General features: G+C 41.3%; 1 protein-coding gene across 1 annotated transcript in view; it reads right to left on the bottom strand.

Moving 5' to 3' along the window:
- LOC148376640 (receptor-type tyrosine-protein phosphatase mu) overlaps nt 1-21,624 on the bottom strand; it is a 366,093-nt gene that overhangs the window by 98,990 nt on the left and 245,479 nt on the right. Inside the window, exon 17 of the mRNA XM_088349733.1 lies at nt 245-495. Within this exon, the coding sequence (XP_088205859.1) occupies nt 245-495 (251 nt within the window). The remainder of the gene's footprint in view (nt 1-244; nt 496-21,624) is intronic.

Here is a 21,624-nt window from a genome sequence, read left to right as displayed (position 1 = left end):
GCGCTTTGGGAAGTCTTCATTGAGTTGAAAAGTGCTATAGAAATGCCAGTTGAAGCCCCGCCATCATCCAGACAATGGGCATTTAGCTACTGGGGTCAGGTGTGACTGCTAAAGTGCTACAGTGTACAAATAGTCGACTTATTCTAGCTCGGGCATCTAAAAAAGATGTCTCCTGGACAGTATATTTTGCGCATGGGCATAAAAAAGAACCAAGAAAAGATACAATACAAGATGGCCGTCTTACCCCGACCGTTGAGCGTGAGCGCGCACTCGCTTCGCGCGTTGAGGGTGAGCGCGCACTCGCTGCGGGCGTTGACGGTGGTGAGCGCGCACTCGCTGCGGGCGTTGAGGGCGTGGCTATGGGTGTCCATGAAGGAGAGCGCCTCGTCGCAGTTGGTGCCCTGTTCCGTGTAGCTCTTGTCCATGGAGTTGACCATCACCGTCATCTCCTGCCGAGTGCTGTTCAGCGTCTCTTTGCGCTTCTTGGCCAGTTTCCTTCAGAGCAAGAGAAAAAAAACAACTGTGTTTTACTCCCTAAAAACTGTACAACAAATTTTAAGCAGGTGGCCTTTACTTTTTACGACTTTTGTCAGTGTCTGAAAAAGCGTCTGCCCGGACGCTTGCATCTTTTGCGTCGGGCGTACAACTTACAACACGTCTCCGCCCGGGTGGCCGACAACTTTTTCAACAAAGAAAATATATATATATTTTTAGAAGAATAGAAGAAGAAGAATATGCCTTTATTGTCATTGTTACAACATGGGATATGCTGTGACAACAAAATTGGACGACTCCAGTTCCACATTTACAGTGAGGATAAGGAAACAAAGAGACAAAGGAACAAAGAACTAACTGACTTTGTTGTAAGTAGTCTTTGTTTTCCTCCGGGGGGGGGGGTGATGGTCAAACAGAGTTGCCGGATACAACCAAATGTTTGATCTTACATTACACATAGTCCAGTGTTTTTCCGAATTGCTCAGTCCACAATTGAATGGATTTGGGAGTACAGTCCATACATGCCAGATTAAAGTCGCCGTCGACGATAAAGCTCCGTTGGGGTGTGCAAGCTGCTCTTTATTGATAGCAGCGGGCGGGAGATTTAGCGCTATGCTAACGTTAGCATCCGGTGAAACGGTTAGCGGTGGAAAGTAAACAGCAAACACAAAGACCACAGTTAAATCAAACGTTTGCTTTATTCCGATTTATCATTCGGTTTGGAAATTTCATTTCGTTTGACAATTTGCATACTAGGCAGCCAATCAGAATCCTGCATCGAACAACTTCGTGCATCTGGACTTTCCCGAGCGTTATAAAGTCGTGCATTTGCATATAATTTTCCAAAGTAGACGCACGGAGAACACAAGAAAAATGGAGAAGTGGTTAGGAATCAAGCCAAAACCTCAGCCCCAGAAGAAATATTCAAAAGAAGCTAACAAAATTGATGACGCTACAAAACATAAACGTACATTAAAAGCATCGTGGAAAGAGGAGTTCACGTGGCTTGTAGCAGACGACGCAACACAAACATTGCATGAATGAAGATGAGTAAATAAAGGTACACACTGATGGCAGATGGAAAACAGCAATGTAATAAGTAGATTTAGATAGATAGATAGATAGAAAGATACTTTATTCATCCCCGAAGGGAAATTCACATTTCCAGCAGCATCCCTTCGCTGAGAACAATACAATAATAAAGCAAAAAGAATACAATATACAAATACCCAGTGTGACGTGCAAATGCCCACTGTAGCGTGTTATATAGAATAACTACAGGGAGTGCAGAATTATTAGGCAAATTAGTATTTTGACCACATCATCCTCTTTATGCATGTTGTCTTACTCCAAGCTGTATAGGCTCGAAAGCCTACTACCAATTAAGCATATCAGGTGATGTGCATCTCTGTAATGAGAAGGGGTGTGGTCTAATGACATCAACACCCTATATCAGGTGTGCATAATTATTAGGCAACTTCCTTTCCTTTGGCAAAATGGGTCAGAAGAGGGACTTGACAGGCACTGAAAAGTCAAAAATAGTGAGATATCTTGCAGAGGGATGCAGCACTCTTAAAATTGCCAAGCTTCTGAAGCGTGATCATCGAACAATCAAGCGTTACATTCAAAATAGTCAACAGGGTCGCAAGAAGCGTGTAGAAAAACCAAGGCGCAAAATAACTGCCCGTGAACTGAGAAAAGTCAAGCGTACAGCTGCCAAGATGCCACTTGCCACCAGTTTTGCCATATTTCAGAGCTGCAACATCACTGGAGTGCCCAAAAGCACAAGGTGTGCAATACTCAGAGACATGGCCAAGGTAAGAAAGGCTGAAAAACGACCACCACTGAACAAGACACACAAGCTGAAACGTCAAGACTGGGCCAAGAAAAATCTCAAGACGGATTTTTCTAAGGTTTTATGGACTGATGAAATGAGAGTGAGTCTTGATGGGCCAGATGGATGGGCCCGTGGCTGGATCGGTAAAGGGCAGAGAGCTCCAGTCCGCCTCGGACGCCAGCAAGGTGGAGGTGGGGTACTGGTATGGGCTGGTATCATCAAAGATGAGCTTGTGGGGCCTTTTCGGGTTGAGGATGGACTCAAGCTCAACTCCCAGTCCTACTGCCAGTTTCTGGAAGACACCTTCTTCAAGCAGTGGTACAGGAAGAAGTCCGCATCCTTCAAGAAAAACATGATTTTCATGCAGGACAACGCTCCATCACACGCATCCAAGTACTCCACAGCGTGGCTGGCAAGAAAGGGTCTAAAAGAAGAAAAACCAATGACATGGCCTCCTTGTTCACCTGATCTGAACCCCATAGAGAACCTGTGGTCCCTCATCAAATGTGAGATTTACAAGGAGGGAAAACAGTACACCTCTCTGAACAGTGTCTGGGAGGCTGTGGTTGCTGCTGCACGCAATGTTGATCGTGAACAGATCAAAGCACTGACAGAATCCATGGATGGCAGGCTTTTGAGTGTCCTTGCAAAGAAAGGTGGCTATATTGGTCACTGATTTGTTTTTGTTTTGTTTTTGAATGTCAGAAATGTATATTTGTGAATGTTGAGCTGTTATATTGGTTTCCCTGATGAAAATAAATAATTGAAATGGGTATACATTTGTTTTTTGTTAAGTTGCCTAATAATTATGCACAGTAATAGTCACCTGCACACACATATATCCTCCTAAAATAGCTAAAACTAAAAAAGCCCCACTCCAACTTCCAAAATATTCAGCTTTGATATTAATGAGACTTTTGGGTTCATTAAGAACATGGTTGTTGTTCAATAATAAAATTAATCCTCAAAAATACAACTTGCCTAATAATTCTGCACTCCCTGTAAATAGTGCTACACAGAACACATATTGCAATAAGATTAGGTAATATGCAATGTAGGTGGTGTGGTTTACTGTGGGCTTTTACTCTGCCGGGTGGAGTTAAAGAGCCTCATGGCATGAGGAAGAAAAGATCTCTTCAGTCTGTCCGTAGTACCAGACAGTGACAGCAGATTTATAATAAACTTAATTTTAAAGTGTTGTTCTGTTCTATATTCTGATTATCAACCCTTAATACTTTGTAACAATTGTTTTTTTTGTTTGTTTTTTTGCGATGATTATTGTGTTTCAAGTTGTAAAAAATGGGGCAGGCAACTTTATGGCTGGGCAGGCAACATTTCAGAGTTGTCCGCCCTGGTGTCCGTTAACTTTTTGTCACAAATTTCAGACACTGCTTTTGTAATGTCTTTTAAAATCAAATTTAAGACCAAGTCGCCACAAAAAAACACACAATTGAAACAAAAAAGTCAAGTCATGTTTATTTTTATAGCCCTTCATCACCAAAGGGCTGCAGGATGGAAGGACGAAAAGAGAGTCTAAAAAAAGACAGAACTGAACAAAGAGAGAAAATATAGACAGAATGCTGCTGTGTTTAACCCAAGCACAGGCTTTTTGGACATCTGAACAGAAATCAATTTAAAACTGTAATAATGTGATTTTATCTACTTTACCTTTTTAAAAGGCTGCTGTTTTATTTTTTGAAATGCATTCTCCACATTTTATTGCACTTTTTTGGTTACTCAGATAAGATTATATTATTTTATATTAAATTATATTATTTTTTGGTTTTTGAATACTTGAAATGAAAAATTTGGATTTTTTTTCCATTTTCTTTTCTTAAGATGCATTAGTTTGCCAAGGAATAGGCCCGCGACACAACTGAAAAGGGGTACGCGAGTCTTTGGGGTACAAACAGACCAGTTGAGAAACAAAATGACCTGAAAATGGAAGCAAAATGGCAGACTAGGAGCAAATCCAAGTAAACGACTTCTCACATTTGTCCGAAGTCATTTTTCACGAGACTCATTCTGCTCTTGTATTAGGCAGCCGATGATATTTCAAACAATAATGTATTGAAACGGTGGAGAGAGGTGGGACCGGTTGACCCGAATCCATCAGAAACACCCGTGATTGAAAGTCCAACATCTTGGACAGAGCGCTGCAGTTTTCTGTTGACCCACTTACACCTCCTTTAGAGTTGAGTCAGAGTCATTTCTTTATGATAGCTTTAAAACGATCGTTTTTATTGAGTCTGATTAGTTTGACTTCTAACCATTTAGTAGAACATACTACTTTTTGTTTCATATTTTTATCGTTTTGTTCTGCTGTTGTTATTGTTTTCTGTTTTCTATTCATGATTTCAGCGTTTACTAATGTAACTGACGCCATCTGTTGCTAACCCTATCGGTGTGAGCCTCCCTTGAGTCCATTTCTTCACATGGTTAGTCTGTGCCTTGCCAAAATTACATTCTGTTTCTATCTTCATTTATTTAGTTTTACGCAGTGTGCGTGTGTGGGTGTATTAGATGTGTTGGGTGAGGATAAAGCTGAGGATTCTATTGTCTCTTGACTGTTAAGGTTTAATACAGACCTTTGAGTGGCAATTCATTGACTGAAATAGTACTTTACAAATACATTTGAGGAGATAAAAGCTGCTTAAATTCATTATAGTTAATCATATATAGGGTCTAAAAATGTATGTGAGCAGAGTGAAAGCTTTAACTCAAGTATCAGCTCAAGCGTTAAGGCTTTAACTTATTCAATTACGATTATTACGATTTATATCTCCTAGTCATGTTTTTTAAAAACCTTTTTCCATAGTTTGTTTAGATTTCTTTGTTTTTTTTTCACAATTAATTGAATAATATTTTTAAACTCTTTGTTTAAATCCTTAAGTTTAAGAAAAAATATATAAAAGCAATATGGTTTACGTCGACTTTAAAAAAATTGCCACTGTTGTTTTTATTTTGTTCATTTTATTTATTTTTACCATTTTTTAAGTCTGTGCAGCCCTTTGAGACTGTCCCTATTTCAAGGTTTCTTCATTTTTGTTGAGGTTTTTGAGTTTTTCCTTGCCCTCATGTAGGTTTTAGATCAGGGCATGGGTGTCATAATATTCTATGGTTTGCAACAGTCTGTGGTCTGCGCAGCCCTTTGAGACTCTTTGTGTTTAAGGGTCAAACAAATAAACATGACTTTACAAGGTTTCTTAATTTTCTTCATGTTGAGGTTTTTGAGTTTTTCCTTGCCCTCATGTAGGTTTTAGATCAGGGGATGGTGTCATAAGAGTAGTCTGTAGTCTGCTTTGAGACTCCTTGTGATTAAGGGCGTCACAAATAAACATGACTTGACTATTGTCTTCTATTCTATTCAATTGTTGGTTAAGATTTTTAGAACAGCTTGCTTGGGTTTGCCCCAGTGCACCTTTTTTAATATTCATGGTGTAATAATATTCCATAGTCTTTAATAGTCTGTGGTCTGTGCAGCCCTTTGAGACTGTCCCTTCTCAAGGTTTCTTCATTTTCCTCATGACAGGGTTATTGACTTTTTATTTGCCCTCATGTAGGTTTTAGATCAGGGGATGGTGTAATAATAGTCTGTGGTTTGCAATAATCTGTGGTCTGTGCAGCCCTTTGAGACTGTCCCTTCAAGGTTTCCTTATTTTTGTTGAGGTTGAGTTTTTCCGTGCCCTCATGTAGGTTTTAGATCAGGGGATGGTGTCATAATAGTCTGTGGTATCCAATAATCTGTGGTATGTGCAGCCCTTTGAGACTGTCCCTTCTCAAAGTTTCTTCATTTTCCTTTTGTCAAATGTTTTGAGTTTTTCCTTGCCGTCATGTAGGTTTTAGATCAGGGGATGATGTCATACTAGGCTGTAGTTTGCAATAGTCTATGTTCTGTGCAGCCCTTTGAGACTGTTTCCTCTCAAGGTTTCTTCATTTCTTTTTCATGTCAAGGTTTTTGAGTTTTTACTTGCCCTCATGTAGGTTTTAGAATTTACAAATAAACATGACCGGACTAAAAATGTAGATTTTTTTTTTGCAGCACTAGGTTGTGCACACATGGTTGTCTTTCAAGTGTTTTCATAAATATAATTGACACGAGAAACCGAAGGAACAATGCTTCAGGGGCCTAATTAAGATTTTTGGGAGAAAGTTCTTTCAGATTTTTATGTGAAAATGTTATTTTATAAAGAAGTCTCAAAAAGTTTAAATAAGTACATTCGGTCTGTCTTGTTCCGCCGTTGACGGGCAGATAAAAGATACTAATAAAAAAAGAAGAAAACCCACAAAGGGCCAAGAAGTGCAGAATAATTTCTACTTTAATCAAAATGATTTCTTTTGTCGTATTTCTTCCTTTTAATTACGAATGCGGTTCCCCTCTTTGATTTTCTCATCACATTTCTTTCCGACCGCCTTGATTCCATTTCCTAACCGATCGTGAGTAAAACATCAACCGTGGAAAAAATGCAAACTCAAAAATATGGAATGTAATCCCCTTTTTATGAGAGAATAAAGGGCGATTCCCAAAGGGAATCCTCTGTGAAGCAGAGCCTGACCGACCTCAACGACGAAGGAAGAAGAGAATAGAAGAGCGTCCCGGCGGCCATCAATAAAACATAAAGTCGATGCCGGGGCAATCGGTGACAAAGGAGAGGCTTCGTCCGCGGAGATGTTGATTGTTGGTCCAGCTCATTGTCGTGAATTGTTCTCAAACATTGCTCTGAACCCAAACTGACTCGATCAGAAATCTAGGTGTTCTAGGTGATCCTGTTCTGTCATTTCAGTTACATGCGAAAAATATTACTAGTCAAGTCAAGTCATGTTTATTTGTATAACCCTTAAAAGAGTCTCAGGGCTGAACAGACTGCCGACTATTATGACACCATCCCCTGATCTAAAACCTACATGAAGGCAAATAATACACAGAAATTGTCAACATAAAATATAGGTTCAATGAAATGAACTGCATTTATATAGCACTTTTCAAGTCAATGACTTCCCAAAGTGCTTTACAATGTGCTCCACATTTCCCAATAGCAGCCTTGTATTGCAGCCATGTAAGACGCTAGCCTGCTTATTGGGGGTATTAGGGGTTCAGTGTCTTACCCAAGGACACTTCGACATGTAACACGGACAAGCCGGGATTCGAACTGGGATCCCTTGATCCCAAGACGAGCGCTCTACCTCCTGAGCTACTGCCGCCCGCCAATCATGTTATAGATGATTTAATATGGCATTTGACGCTATCATGGGACTTTATTTGACCTCAAATGCGATCGCTTCTCAAGATTTTTACATTTTCCTCATGTTGAGGTTTTTGAGTTTTTCCTTGCCCTTATGTAGGTTTTAGATCAGGGGATGGTGTTATATTAGTCTGTGGTTTGCAATTATTTGTGGTCTGTGCAGCCCTTTAAGACTGTCCTCTCTTATGGTTTATTTCTTTTTGTTGAGGTTTTTGAGTTTTTCCTTCCCCTCATGTAGGTTTTAGATCAGGGGATGGTGTCATAACAGTCTGTGGTTTGCAATTATTTGTGGTCTGTGCAGCCCTTTAAGACTGTCCCCTCTTAAGGTTTCTTTATTTTTGTTGAGGTTTTTGAGTTTTTCCTTCCCCTCATGTAGGTTATAGATCAGGGGATGATGTCATACTAGTCTGTAGTTTGCAATACATACTACAGACACTGCCCTACTTACGAACGATATAGGTTCGGGACGATCGTTAAGTTGAATTTGTTGGTAAGTTGCTTCAGTGCTATATTTTGTATGTTTAAGCTTTATACAAGTATGTTTAAGGCTTGTATGAATGAACTGTATTGTTTTGAAACTGGAAAAATAAACGTATAATGAAATAATATGCTCTATACATACTGAAAAACAAAGCTACACATTATGTGTTGACATTCTGGGGTCTGTGAAGCCATTTGAGACTCCTTGTGATTAAGGGCTATACAAATAAACATTACTCGACTAGAAAGATAAATCAAGTTAAGTTTAACTTACTTTTGGAAGACTAACTCTTCTTATATAAGCAACCTGTAATGTTATGTACTAAAAAATAAACATTTCATAAAATAATATGCTCTATAAAGAGGGCGGCAGTAGCTCAGGAGGTAGAGCGCTCGTCTTGGGATCAAGGGATCCCAGTTCGAATCCCGGCTCGTCCGTGTTACATGTCGAAGTGTCCTTGGGTAAGACACTGAACCCCTAATACCCCCAATAAGCAGGTTAGCGTCTTACATGGCTGCAATACAAGGCCACTATTGGGAAATGTGGAGGACATTGTAAAGCGCTTTGGGAAGTCATTGACTTGAAAAGCGCTATATAAATGCAGATCGTTTCATTTCATAAAGTTAAGTTTAACTTACTTTTGGAAGATGAGCTAAATAGTTAGGCCACTCCCTCCTTTGTGGTAAAAAGTGGACGCTAAAAAATCGATCCAACCATTTTCTCAACCGCATCAAGCTTTCTTATTCAACTTTCATTTCAAAAGAAACGGCTCGCCTCTTCTTCACACTTTACACCAACCATATCAAATGGATTCATTCACGAGATATTAAACAATAAAAATGTCAAAGTTCTTGGCGCGCTAGAGATACAGTGCAGTGTGTATGTACACGAACTAGGAAGAGGAAGCCAGATTTCTTGTTCGGGGTGGATGCTGGGTGACATCTCACAGCGCCACGCGGCAGAAAAAGGCACTTCAGTACTATTTTCTACTCAGAAAAAGATGCACTCAGTACAAAATCTAACTTATAGCAATGTGTGGATATTTTTCAACATCGCAAAAAAAATGTTCGTGTCAACCGTTTTGCGCGAGTCGAATGTTCGTAAGTAGGGGAGCGTCTGTACCCATGTTTTTCTTCTAACATATGTTGACTACATTTTGTGAGATCTTACCAAATGCAACATCTATTGCAGTCTGGCTAGCCTAAAAGGGGGATTACCACTTGTGTGGCCCCTTTGCTAGGTTCCTTATTTTCCTCATGTTGAGGTTTTGAGTTTTTCCTTGCCCTCGTGACGGTTTTCGATCAGGGGATGATGTAATTCTGGCCTGTGCAGTCCTTCGAGACATTTTGTGATTAAGGGCGATACAACTAAATGTGACTCGACTGGGAACAACAACCCGGGTCCCGGCCGCTGCGCCCTCCTGCCGCTTTGTTGCGGCAAATCTGCTCTGTTTGTTCAATTTGCCACCATATGGCGGGCGTGGGGTGGGGGAGACCCCCCGCCGCCAGCTTGCTCCGAGGGCCTCGGCGTGATGCTAATGGCGCCGCCGTTTTCCGCGGTGAGCGAGAAATTGAAAAAGATGTGACATTTTCCACGCCGCTCGATGCACTCCATCTTTTTAATCGGCAATTAAAAGAGCAAACAAAAAGATTGCGTCATGTGTAAGTGCGACGCTGGGGGGGAGGTAACGGGGGTGGAGTGTAGTCCACCGTGAAAAAATGACGTTAAATGTCGTTGTTTTGTTTAGCATCCCCAACAAAGAAAATTTTGAGATCATTTTTGAGAAAGAATGTGTAGTGATACAGTCATACGTCTATATACAGTCGTATGCAAAAGTTTGGGCACCCCTGATCATTTTCAAGATTTTCCTTTATAAATCATTGGTTATTCGGATCAGCAATTTCAGTTAAATATATCAAATAGCAGACAATCAGAGTGATATCTGAGAAGTGAAATGAAGTCTATAGGATTTACAGAAAATATGCAATAATTGTTTAAACACAAGTTAGGCAGGTGCATACATTTGGGCACCCCAACAATATCATGACATCAATATTTAGTAGATCCTCCTTTTGCAGAAATAACAGCCTCTAAAAACTCCCTCTAGCTTCCAGAGATATTTCTTGGCCAGCCACTCTGGGTCTTAACTAGAACTGTGCCTGTGAGCTTCCATTTCCTCACTATGTTCCCCACAGAGGAAACTGACAGCTGAAATCTCTCAGCTAGCTTTTCGTATCCTTCCCCTAAACTATGATGTTGTGTTATAGTTGATCATGTTCTGTCATTTCAGTTAGATGCAAAAATATTACTACAATAGCTTTCTTCCACCTCTGTAATATTGGGAAGATTCGCATGATGCTGTTGAACTCAGATGCTAAAATGATTACTTCTTGGCTTGATTCCTGTAACGTATCGCTCCTTGGTCTCTCCAATATATAGCGCCAAACGTTTACAGCTGGTTCAGCATGCGGCGGTAAAACTTCTGACCAAGATAAGAAAGTTTGATCACATCATTTCAATATTATCTAACTTGCACTGGCTCTCGGTCCGCTTAAGATGTGACTTTATCCCTTTTATTACCGTAAGGGCGCCGGCGCCCCTGTTGGACCAGCACTATTCAAATTAGCGCAACTCTTTGTGACAGTATTAAATAAAAATCCAATTAAATCAAAGGAGTTCTCAAAAACCACCACACGGTGAGAGTGACTTCCCACAATGGTATCTCACAACGAACCAATCAGAGGCAAGGAATGACACGGACCGGGCATAATAAGTAATGCAGTATATGAACAACTAAGAGAGCAAGATTCCAAAACCTTTTTATATATATTTATCACAGTTCATATGTCTAGTTTATGTTGTCTTACAATGTGTTTATGTTCAGATACAATCTCTACTCCATTATAATCCGAAAAATCCAAGTCTTCCCACAATGGTATCTCACAACCGACCAATCAGAGGCAAGGAATGACACGGACAGGGCATAATAAGTAATGCATTTTGTAAAGCATTTTTTTGTAACCAAACAATTATTCGAAAAAAAAGGATGCGAGAGTCAAACTGCGATATGTCAAGGGGATACTGTAGCAGTGTTCATTTAACCTGTGAAAAGTGATGGGTCCCGGGGACTCGCATGCTCAAAAATCTATGGGTCCCAACAGAGATCTATGGCTCCCCAAAATTTAGTGTTATCGGGGTTGAAATTGTAAATCGGCGACAAATATGTAATATAAATCTATATATTCATTCAGTTTTAATCATAACAGTTAATTGGTAATACAAAGCAGATCGCTTCAGATTTTTCAGTTCACAATATGGTACATTATACAAAATACTGAAAATACTGCCATCCACTTAACTATCTTTAGCAGTGACAGCATGGCCAAGTCTTCTTTTTGATGTCGTATCCGTTCATACTTGCCTCTCTCTTCCTGCAGCAACAGAATTTCCATGGCTAATTTGTGGTTTTCATTGTCGTTGTGCCGATCCAATGTGCTTTTCTGAAAGTTCGTATCGCAAAATGATTTATACAATCCAGTTTTTTGTCACGCTGGGTACACGCATCACAGAACATGTAGCCTCCATTATCATCCTCCTCATAGCAAAACCAGGAATATAATTGAGTCCATTTTGGCAGAAAATTCCTTTTCTTGCTAGGAGTATTTTCTTTCGTCGAATCGTTCGCTTCAACGCACGTGTTTTCCTTGCCTTCGCGATCTTCTGAAGAATTTCTCCACCGTTTTTTCGTGCCGGAATTATTGCCGTTGTTATCACTTTCAGCATTATGTTTCGACTTATTACTGACACTGAAGAAATTACCAATTTTGTTTTGATTTTCACCTTAACTCGACGACAAGCACCACAACAATGACGTCATCTCGAAGCAACGAGATCTCGTTGACCGAGTTTGGCGCGCAGACGAAAACTCGAACCGCGAGACCAAAACAACAATGGCGGATCTGCCTGACGAAAAGTTTGGAGTGCGGTAAATCTTTGTTAAAAAAAATAATCGGGTAATAATGACAATTTTGTGTCCAAAAAGTTGCGTCCCGGGAACGCACGTTGATTCGGCACTATGCGTCCCCAGCAAAAATGATGCGTCTAGGACGCAGGGACGCGGGCAAACGAGAACACTGCACTGTAGTCTTATTTTTGTCTAGAACTTTTTCCTACAAAACTGCTTCAATGCATTTCTGGGCTGAGGTTAGATTTTAGGAATGAGATGCAAACACATACTGGGGAAAGTATAGAAATCAATTTCAATAACATTCAGTGTGAGTGTATATTAAAATAACACATCACCGTATTTTCCACACTATAAGGCGCACATAAAATCTTTTTTTTTTTTTTAAAGCTGACTATGCGCCTTATAATCTAGTGCGCCTTATATATGGATCAATATTGAATTACAAGGTCTCGCAACTTACGGTAAGCAGCCACCGACTCCATTTTTCTCGTAGAAGAAGAAATGCGCCGTGCATACTGGGAAATATTAAACAACGATTCTCTTTTATTTGTGTGTTTGTATAAAGACCCTGAAATGGCCCCTATTAAGAGACACGCTTACAACGCAGAGTTTAAACTCAAGGCGATCAGTCACGCAGTAGAACACGGGAATAGAGCAGCAGCGAGAGAGTTCAACATTAATGAATTGATAGCCAAATAAGGAAGACTAAACAAAGTTTCCGTGGCAATAAAAGCGAGATGGCCACAGTTAGAGGACACACTTGAACAGTGGGTTGTTGAACAAAGAGCAGCAAGTACAAGTGTCAGTACAATAACTATCCGAATGAAGGCAACAGCGCTGGCACGGGAACTTAACATTAAAGAATTCAGAGGTGGTCCTACTTGGAGTGTGTTTACGTTGTAGTGGGCAGAGACGGGAGTCGTGGGCGGAGTGTCAAACAAAGGTGCCAACGAAAGCTGCTTTAATGACATTTAAACTTGCAATCGAAACTTACAAAACAAACCAAAACACGAGAGTGGCTCGAGCCGGCAGAATTAAGAGTCCCACTAGGAACTCGCTAACTGAACAATGGTTCCATGGGTGAATTATGTAAAACCCACTACAACGTTTTACATTTTACAGTTATTATGTTATAGCTTTACTGTTATTGTTTTGCACTTGTTGTTTTTGCGCATTACGAGTGTCACTATATTGCGATTGCACTAACGTTTGATTTACCATAACAGTATCTGACGTTTTTTTGCGTGTTGACTAAATGGAGGAAAAGTAAAATGTTATGCCTTCCTGTTGTTCAAAGATGTTAAAGATGTGTCACGAAAATGCTTTACCTCAGAGAAAATAATAAAACGGCTGTTTATTCATTTAGGGAGTGAATGGAGTTGTGGAAAGCTTGTTTGTTATCTATTAATAAAGTTTGACTGACCTATCTGACTGTTTTGTTGACATTCCCTTTAGCGCGGCACCATCTAACGGTTGCATAACGTAACTGCATCCTCTACTGTAGCCAAGTCAAGTTAAGTCACATTTATTTATGACGCCCTTAATCACAAAAATGTCTCGAAGGACTGCACAGGATTACAATTACAAAATTGCACAATTACCTGATCTTAAACCAGCATGCACTTACAGCGCCTTATAATGGGGTGCGCCTTATGTATGGAAAAAGTTTAAAAATATATCATTCATTGAAGGTGCGCCTTATAACACGGTGCGCCTTATAGTGCAGAAAATACCGTACTTAAATGAACACTTTCACTGCCGAGTGACATTCTGAGCATCTGCTCCAATTGGAAGATGCACGGCAGCCCGGATGAAGGGAAGCCGCTCGCTCGGCTGATGAAGACGAACGACGACGCTAATGCAGCGCTAATTTATATGAAGGGGCAATTTAATGATGGATGACTGGATTAACGAGTCTTACGCGCCACCGGAGATAAGTCGGAGAAAAGTGTGCCGTAAAATGTTTGCGCGACTTGATAAATGGGACCATTTGTCAAGTCGACGCACCACCAACAACAGAACGCTCGTGTGATTCTTGGGAGTGAATGGCAACAGTCTCAAGGTAACGTTGAAACATTTTAAAAAACAAATCATTTAATCTCCCCCGCTGAGAAAAAAAATAAGGGCTACATCTAATTAAGGGTGGGCAACACGAGGACATTAAATTGACCTATGGCTAAGCACGATGAGCGCGTAGCCAAGCCAATTCACTAGGACATCATACCTGTCAACCTGTACGTTTTTGCCTTACAAAGTACGTTTATTATGCATTTTAAGACGTGTACCACGTACAAGAAAATCTGTACGGAAAAACGCAAATTTTTCAATTATGGGTACCATCCGGTACACACCGACTATCACGAAACGGCAAATCAATCAAGTCAAACGAGCTCGCCGCGGAAGCCTCTATCTCGGTATGTTTTTTTTTTGTTGCAGACGAAGCGAGCGGTTTGATGCTACTGTGCGCATGCGTCTGCCGCCTGGGGATTTCCCATCATGCATCATTCCGATCACACATGATAAACGCAGTATTTCCAATCTATAGTAACATTTATACGCCATTTTCTACATCTCTGTATTCTGCCAGGAATGGGTTTTTTTTGTATTTAAATTTGAACAAGTGAATAGTTGGACATTGTTTGATCTCGTCTTGTAAATTGTTCCAAAGTTTGACTCCACACACAGACACACACATACTTTTCCTGGTGGTTCTCACCTTTGGGATTTTGAATTTACTACAACCCCCTTAAATTATAATTTTCTTCTTTCCGAATGAATAATTTGGGGATGTTTTCCGGCACGATGTTTTTGTTGACCTTAAATAACAGTTGTGAAGTGAAAAGTTTTATTAAATCATACAATTTTAATAATTTGGACTGCAGGAATAAAATATTAGTATGATCCCAATATCCTACCCTGTGTATGGTTCTTATTGCACGTTTTTGGAGGATAAAAAGGGGCTGTAGTGAACTTTTGTAATTATTGCCACTAGATATTTCCCAATCTACAATAGGCTGAGGTCACAAAATAGCGAGGGATTACAGGGTTCTGTTACCAATCAGAATTTTACCTACATGTAAACGTAGTCATGGTAAAGGTATAACTATTATCAGTGTCTGAATTAACGTCTGCCCGGATGCCCGGGGCGTGCATCTTTTACGTCGGGCGTACAACTTACAAAACGTCTCCGCCCGGGTGGCCGACAACTTTTCCCCCCAAATCAAACCTTTGCTTTATACCGATTTCGAAATCTTGGTTCGGTTTGAAAATTTCGGAATTCCGGTTCGTTCGGCAATTTGCAATCTCTGCAGCAAATCAGAAGCCTGCATCGAATAACTTCGTTCTTCCAGACTTTCCCGAGCCTTATAAGGTCGTGCATTTTCCAAAGTAGACGCGCAGAGAACACAAGAAACATGGATAAGTGGTTAGGAATCAAGCCAAAACCTCAGCCCTAGAAGAAAGATTCAAAAGAAGCTAACACAATTTATGACGCTACAAAACGTAAACGTACATTAAACGCAGTTCACGTGGCTTCTAGCAGACAACGCAATGCAAAGATTGCATGAATGAAGATGAGTAAAAACAGGTACATACTGATGGCAGATGGAAAACAGCCATGTCATATACCGTATTTTCCGCACTATAAGGCGCACCGGGTTATAGGGCGCACCCCGAAAAAATTGTTTTTGGTCCTATTTTTGGCATACATAAGGCGCACCGGATTATAAGGCGCTACAATGGGAACGTCAAAAAACAGTCAGATAGTTCAGTCAAACTTATTACCCCCTTAACATTCCGAAAGCTTGCAAAGACGCGAATACGTGTCGAGAACACGTGCGGATGCGGTGTCTGTACGATGTCACTCAAATGCATCGTTCCGTCATTGAAGTCTTGGGATTCAAGAAATGCCAACCATTCCTTAGTTTCTATTTTCTTTTTCGCTCGCAACTTTACTGTGCATATGACAATAAACACTTGGAATTGAGTTTAGTTTAAAAATAGACACTCCATTCCATCCATTATCTGCACCGCTTATCACAGAAACATCGAGTTCAGTCTGAAACAAGATACAGGGACAATATAAAACCCGGAGTAGCTCACCGAAGTCGTTGTGTTCATAATAATGTGCAGCCAATGTCCTCTTAGATCCGTGAGTGTAGTATATCCAGGAGAATAAAATATTTACGAATAGAGTATAGTAAAAAATGCTTTCTGTATGCCAACAACCACGTGCTATACACATTCATCTTTTTCGGCCAATTCCAGGCTTTGTTTTGCCGTTCAAGCCAATGCCAGCCTGTAAATGATAAAAAGGATCCGCCCCCTTTACCTCCGAATAACTTTAGCCAATAGTTACTGATCCAAATGATGATTGACACATTGGTTAGGAAATGAAACGCCGGTATATAAATCCCAGCATACACCGCGGACTACTTGGCGTTCGGGGGAAAATCGAGTCGGCGGCTGCAAGTTAGTTGGAAAACTTTGCAATTTTAAAATTGATCCATAAATAAGGTGCACTGTATTATAAGGCGCATGGTCAGCTTTTGAAAAAAATAAAGGCTTTTAGCTGGCCTTATAGTGCGGAAAATACGGTACATGCAATGAATGTTATAAGTAGATTTATAATAAACTTAATTTGAAAGTGTTGTTCCGTTATATATTCTGATTATTAATCCATAATACTTTGCAACAACGGGTTTTTTTCGCGATAAGTCGTCTTTTTGCGTTTTAAGTGAAAAATGGAGCAGGCAACTTTTCAGAGTTGTCTGCCCTGGTGTCCAGTAACTTTTTGTCATGAGTTTCAGACACTGATATTAGGCCTCTGGCATATTTTTAACTAGCAACATTTGTAGTTTGTAGTTGTCTTAAATACTGAAAACCCCACTCATATTATTCACGTATAATGGGTAAAACACGGGAAGGCAAATTGCTGAAAACGCTCACATCAAAAAGAGCATCTTCCCAAAAAATGAACCACACATCGTCCATTTGAGAAAGAAATATCAACTGGCAGTGGGAGTAACAACAATGGCGGGTTCCATGCTGATTCGGAAGGTTTTGAAGCTCCGCCTTGAAAGCGTCACTTCCTGGCGCGGTGGCTTCCCCGTTCGGTTCTGCGGGCTGAACTCCTGCGGGTTCCGAGCGCTAATGAGGTGCGACTGATGTAGTCGCCCGCCGCGTTTTCCGCTCTGCCTTTCGCAAACACCTTTATTTTCCCCCACTGATATGGACTGAGGAAGTTTTTTTTTGTAACTTTTATTTTTTAACGGCAACCTCGACAACCTCTGACATAAAATGACTACCGTATTTTCCGCACTATAAGGCGCACCTAAAAGTCTTATTTTTTTTCAAAAGCTGACCATGCGCCTTATAATACAGTGCGCCTTATATATGGCTCAATATTAAATCGCAAGGTCTCGCAACTTACGCAACAGCCGCCGACTCGATTTTCCCCCCGAACCTGGAGTAGTCCGCGGTGTATGCTGGGATTTATATACCGGCGTTTCATTGGCTAACCAATGTGTCAATCATCATTTGAATCGATCGCTATTGGCTAAAGTTATTCGGAGCCTCGGATAGGCTAGAGGGCCAAAACAAACCCTGCAATTGGCCGAAAAAGATGTGTCAATCATCCGTTAAATCAATCGCTATTGGCTGAAGTTATTCGGAGCCTCGGATAGGCTAGAGGGCCGAAACAAACCCTGCAATTGGCCGAAAAAGATGACTGAATAGCAAGCTTGCTAAACTACGCCATAAAGAAACATGTTTTGTCACGAGGTGGAGTGGAAGGGGGCTGTCACGAGGCGTGGTGGAGTGGAAGGGGTGACCGGACCGGAACGGAGGCAGGAGGCAGGAAGGGAGAACTCAATTGCGTGACGATCCATAAGTTTTATTTAACAAAATAAAAGTCGCCCAATACTCCGGGACAAAACAGAACAATACAGAGTTCCTCCGGCACGAACTCAACAGGACAGGGCATAACAGACGGAAAATGTTTTAAAACTAAAACAGGACAAGGCATAACAGAAAGGGGAATGTGTAATGAGCCAGCGCCCGCCAAACCCACAACCCAGCCTTAAGTAGCAGACCAGCAATCAGCTGATATGCTACAGCTTGAGTTCGGGGGCGCGGCAGACAGGTCGCCACGGCGACCGTGACAATGTTTCATTAGTCTGTATTTGTAAATATTTTACTCTCCTGGATTTACTACACTCACGGTTGTAAGAAGACCATGATTGCGTATCATTATTGAACGTGAGAACTTAGTTGAGCTATGCGGCTTTATATTTTCCCGGTATCTTGTTTTAGAACAATCTTGATGTTGCTGTGATGAGTTGAGTGAATTTAACTCAATTCCAAGTGTTTGTTGTCATATGCACAGTAAAGTTGCGAGCGAAAAAGAAAATAGAAACTAAGGAATGGTTGGCATTTCTTGAATCCCAAGACTTTAACCTTACGAAAGATATTTGAAATGACGCATTTAAGTGACATCGTACGGACACCGCATCCGCACGTGTCTACGACACGTATTTGCTTCTTTGCAAGCTTTGGGAATGTTAAGGGGGTAATCAGTTGGACTGAATCATCTGACTGTTTTGTTGACGTTCCCATTGTAGCGCCCTATAACCCGATGCGCCCTATAGTGCGGAAAATACGGTAAATTTTGTGCAGGCTTGGGGAGTAACGGAATACACGGAACGGCAAAAATGATGTTGGCAAGCTGTTTGGATTTATTTTCATTTTGTTTCGGTCGCATTTGATGTTCGTTTTGCCGGAGGTCAAAGAGATCAAAGCCAGGAGAGAAAGCTTACCACGTGGTGTGAGTCATAATTTCAAGTAAGACCGTTTCTAAAAAAATCCAACTGGACCCGACAAATAACCTTAATTTGAGGGACCAAGCAATCCCAAATGTTCATTTTCCTAGTGAGGATTTTTATTTTTTCCGCATCTCAGTACCGAACGGCTTCCCACCACCAACCTGCCGGCCGGGCCGCCGCCTCCCACTTTGGTGGGATCTCCGCCGTGGGATCTGCCAGGTTGCTTGTAGCAATTAGCGTGAGTCTTGCTGCACGCTCGCCGCATGCCGCTTTTAATGAAGCCGTTTGTTCAGCCGACTCGGCTTTTGCTCGCGGCGCGACGCTGTTTACGACACGGTTATATGCGAGCGCCGTGAAAAGTAAGCGGGGATTTCAGCTTCCGCCGGCCGCTGATGCTAAAGGTCCTACAATAGCTTTACACTTGCTTGCACAACATTGTTCATTATTCTTCAATTTTTTGATTTCCTCAAATCTTACACCTGGTATGACAAAACTATGTGTACACAGGAAAGTATTTATAGCCTTATTATACCACTACCAGCGCACCAAAGACAGTAGGGTCAGATATTTATTTTTATAAACATAGCGGAAGCTAGTTTTGTTCTTCCCTTGCTTGCAAGGGTTTCCTCTCACATACCAAAAACATGCATGTCAAGTTAATTGGCCGGTCTAAATTCTCCCTAGGTGTGAATGAGCGAGTGAGTTGTCTGTCTCGGTGTGCTGGCAACCAGTTCAGGGTGTCCCCTGCCCACTGCCCGAAGTTGGCTGAGATGGGCTCCAGCAGCCCCGCGACCCTACTGAGGATAAGCGGTGCAGATAATGGATGGAAGAATCTCAAAGATACATTTTTGTTGGAATTTTCATCACCACTTGAGTGAAATTACTGTACATAGTAAGAAAGCTTGATGCGGGTGAGAAAAAGGTTGGATGGTTTTTTTTCGGCCACTTTTACCATGGAGGAGGAAGTTGCCTAACTCTTGAAGCGCATCTTCCAAAAGTAAATTAAACTTCACTTTATTTATCTTTATAGAGCATATTCTTTTATGAAATGTTTATTTTCTAGTAAAAAACAATATAGGTTACTTATACAAGCCTCAAACTTATCTATTAACCTCAAACATACAAAATATAGCACTGAAGCAACTTACGAACAGATTCAACTTACGAACAATCGTCCGGAACCTATCATGTTCGTAAGTAGGGCAGCGTCTGTACTCTCAGTCGGTAATGGCCTGATTCTGAGTTAAGTTTAACCGTTTGGAGTTTTCCATGAAGGTGTGATGCTACCTCCCGAATTTTCACTTTTCGCGGGTAGTCTTGGTCCCCATTAACGGCGAAGGATCTCTGTACAGTGGAACCTCGGTTCTCGACCATAATCCGTTCCAGAACCCTGTTCCAAAACCGATTTCTTCGATCACGGAAATCATTTTTCCCATTAAAAATAATGTAAATCGTTTTAATCCGTTCCAACACCCTGAATGTTTACCATGAATGTTTGACGGAAACATAAAGCTAACCCAGGCTAATCGTACGTTCGCGTTATCGTAATCTTCCGTACGAAAGATGACGCTAACATGAACGTGTAAAAAAAAAAAAAAAACGGTCGTTTACAAGTCATTTATCACCCGAGTCTCCACAACAAGTGGTGAGCGGTTCATTGGAAAGGGGGCTCCGTTCCAACACCCTGAAAGTTGGGCTCCGTTCCAACACCCTGAATGTTTACCTTGAATGTTCAACGTAAACAAAGCTAACCCAGGCTAATCGTACGTCCGCGTTATCGTAATCTTCCGTACGAAAGATTACGCTAACATGAACGTGTAAAAATAAAGAAATCAGGTCGTTTACAAGTCATTTAGCACCCGGGTCTCCACAACAAGTGGTGAGCGGTTCATTGGAAAGGGGGCTCCGTTCCAACACCCTGAAAGTTGGGCTCCGTTCCAACACCCACATAAAGCTAACCCAGGCTAATCGTACGTTCGCGTTTTCGTAATCTTATGAATAGGAATTCTTACCTTTGTGGTGGTCAGCAGAAGGCGCTCGCACACCTCCTTCATATTTAGCTATTATTTCTTTCTTAAATGCAATAGTTGTACACACTACTTTTCTTTTTTCACCAGTAGCAACTTTACTGCTTGCACTGACTTTCTTCGGAGGCATAATTAGGGGCTAAAACACCCGTACGCCGCTCAGCATGGCACCCTAGCGTACGCACTCACGCATTACCGGCGTTCGAACTCCGATTTTTCGACCGAACAGCGAAGGAAGAATTTCTGGAAATTTTTGGTCGGACTCCGATTTGTTCGAACTGAGAGGCGTTCCAAAACCGTGGTTCCACTGTACTTGATTTTCTTGGCGTTCTTCGCCACTCACAGGCAAAATAACTCATACGTAAAATCGATTATGAAAATAGGTTTGGGAATACATCAAATCCCTATGTCCCTAATATGAACATCCCTCGCCAAACCAAGCATAGCCTCTGTCTGCTCACAAGACCTCTGCAGCCCCTTGAACGTCCTCACACCCCGTTCACCGGAGGGGACCCCGGCCATGTGATTAAAGGCCCCGCGCGTTTGACATGCCATCTCACGGCACATGTGAGCGCAAGCTTAACTAGCGTGCCGGCGACTTCAAGAGCATATTTTGGCGATTGAGCTTTGATGGGTGCCAAAACGGATTCACGTGGCTCATCAATCATACAGGCTTGCATGAATGGGGGGACGCACCGCAGGAGACCCTATAGCTACTTTTTATTAATTAGGGATTAAAACATGGATGAGAAC

This window comes from Urocampus carinirostris, chromosome 1 (genome assembly GCF_059441175.1).
Source record: "Urocampus carinirostris isolate Australia breed hairy pipefish chromosome 1, RoL_Ucar_1.0, whole genome shotgun sequence".
NCBI lineage: Eukaryota > Metazoa > Chordata > Actinopteri > Syngnathiformes > Syngnathidae > Urocampus > Urocampus carinirostris.
Note: the sequence above shows the minus strand (reverse complement) of the source record. Positions and strands in the feature narration are given on the sequence as shown.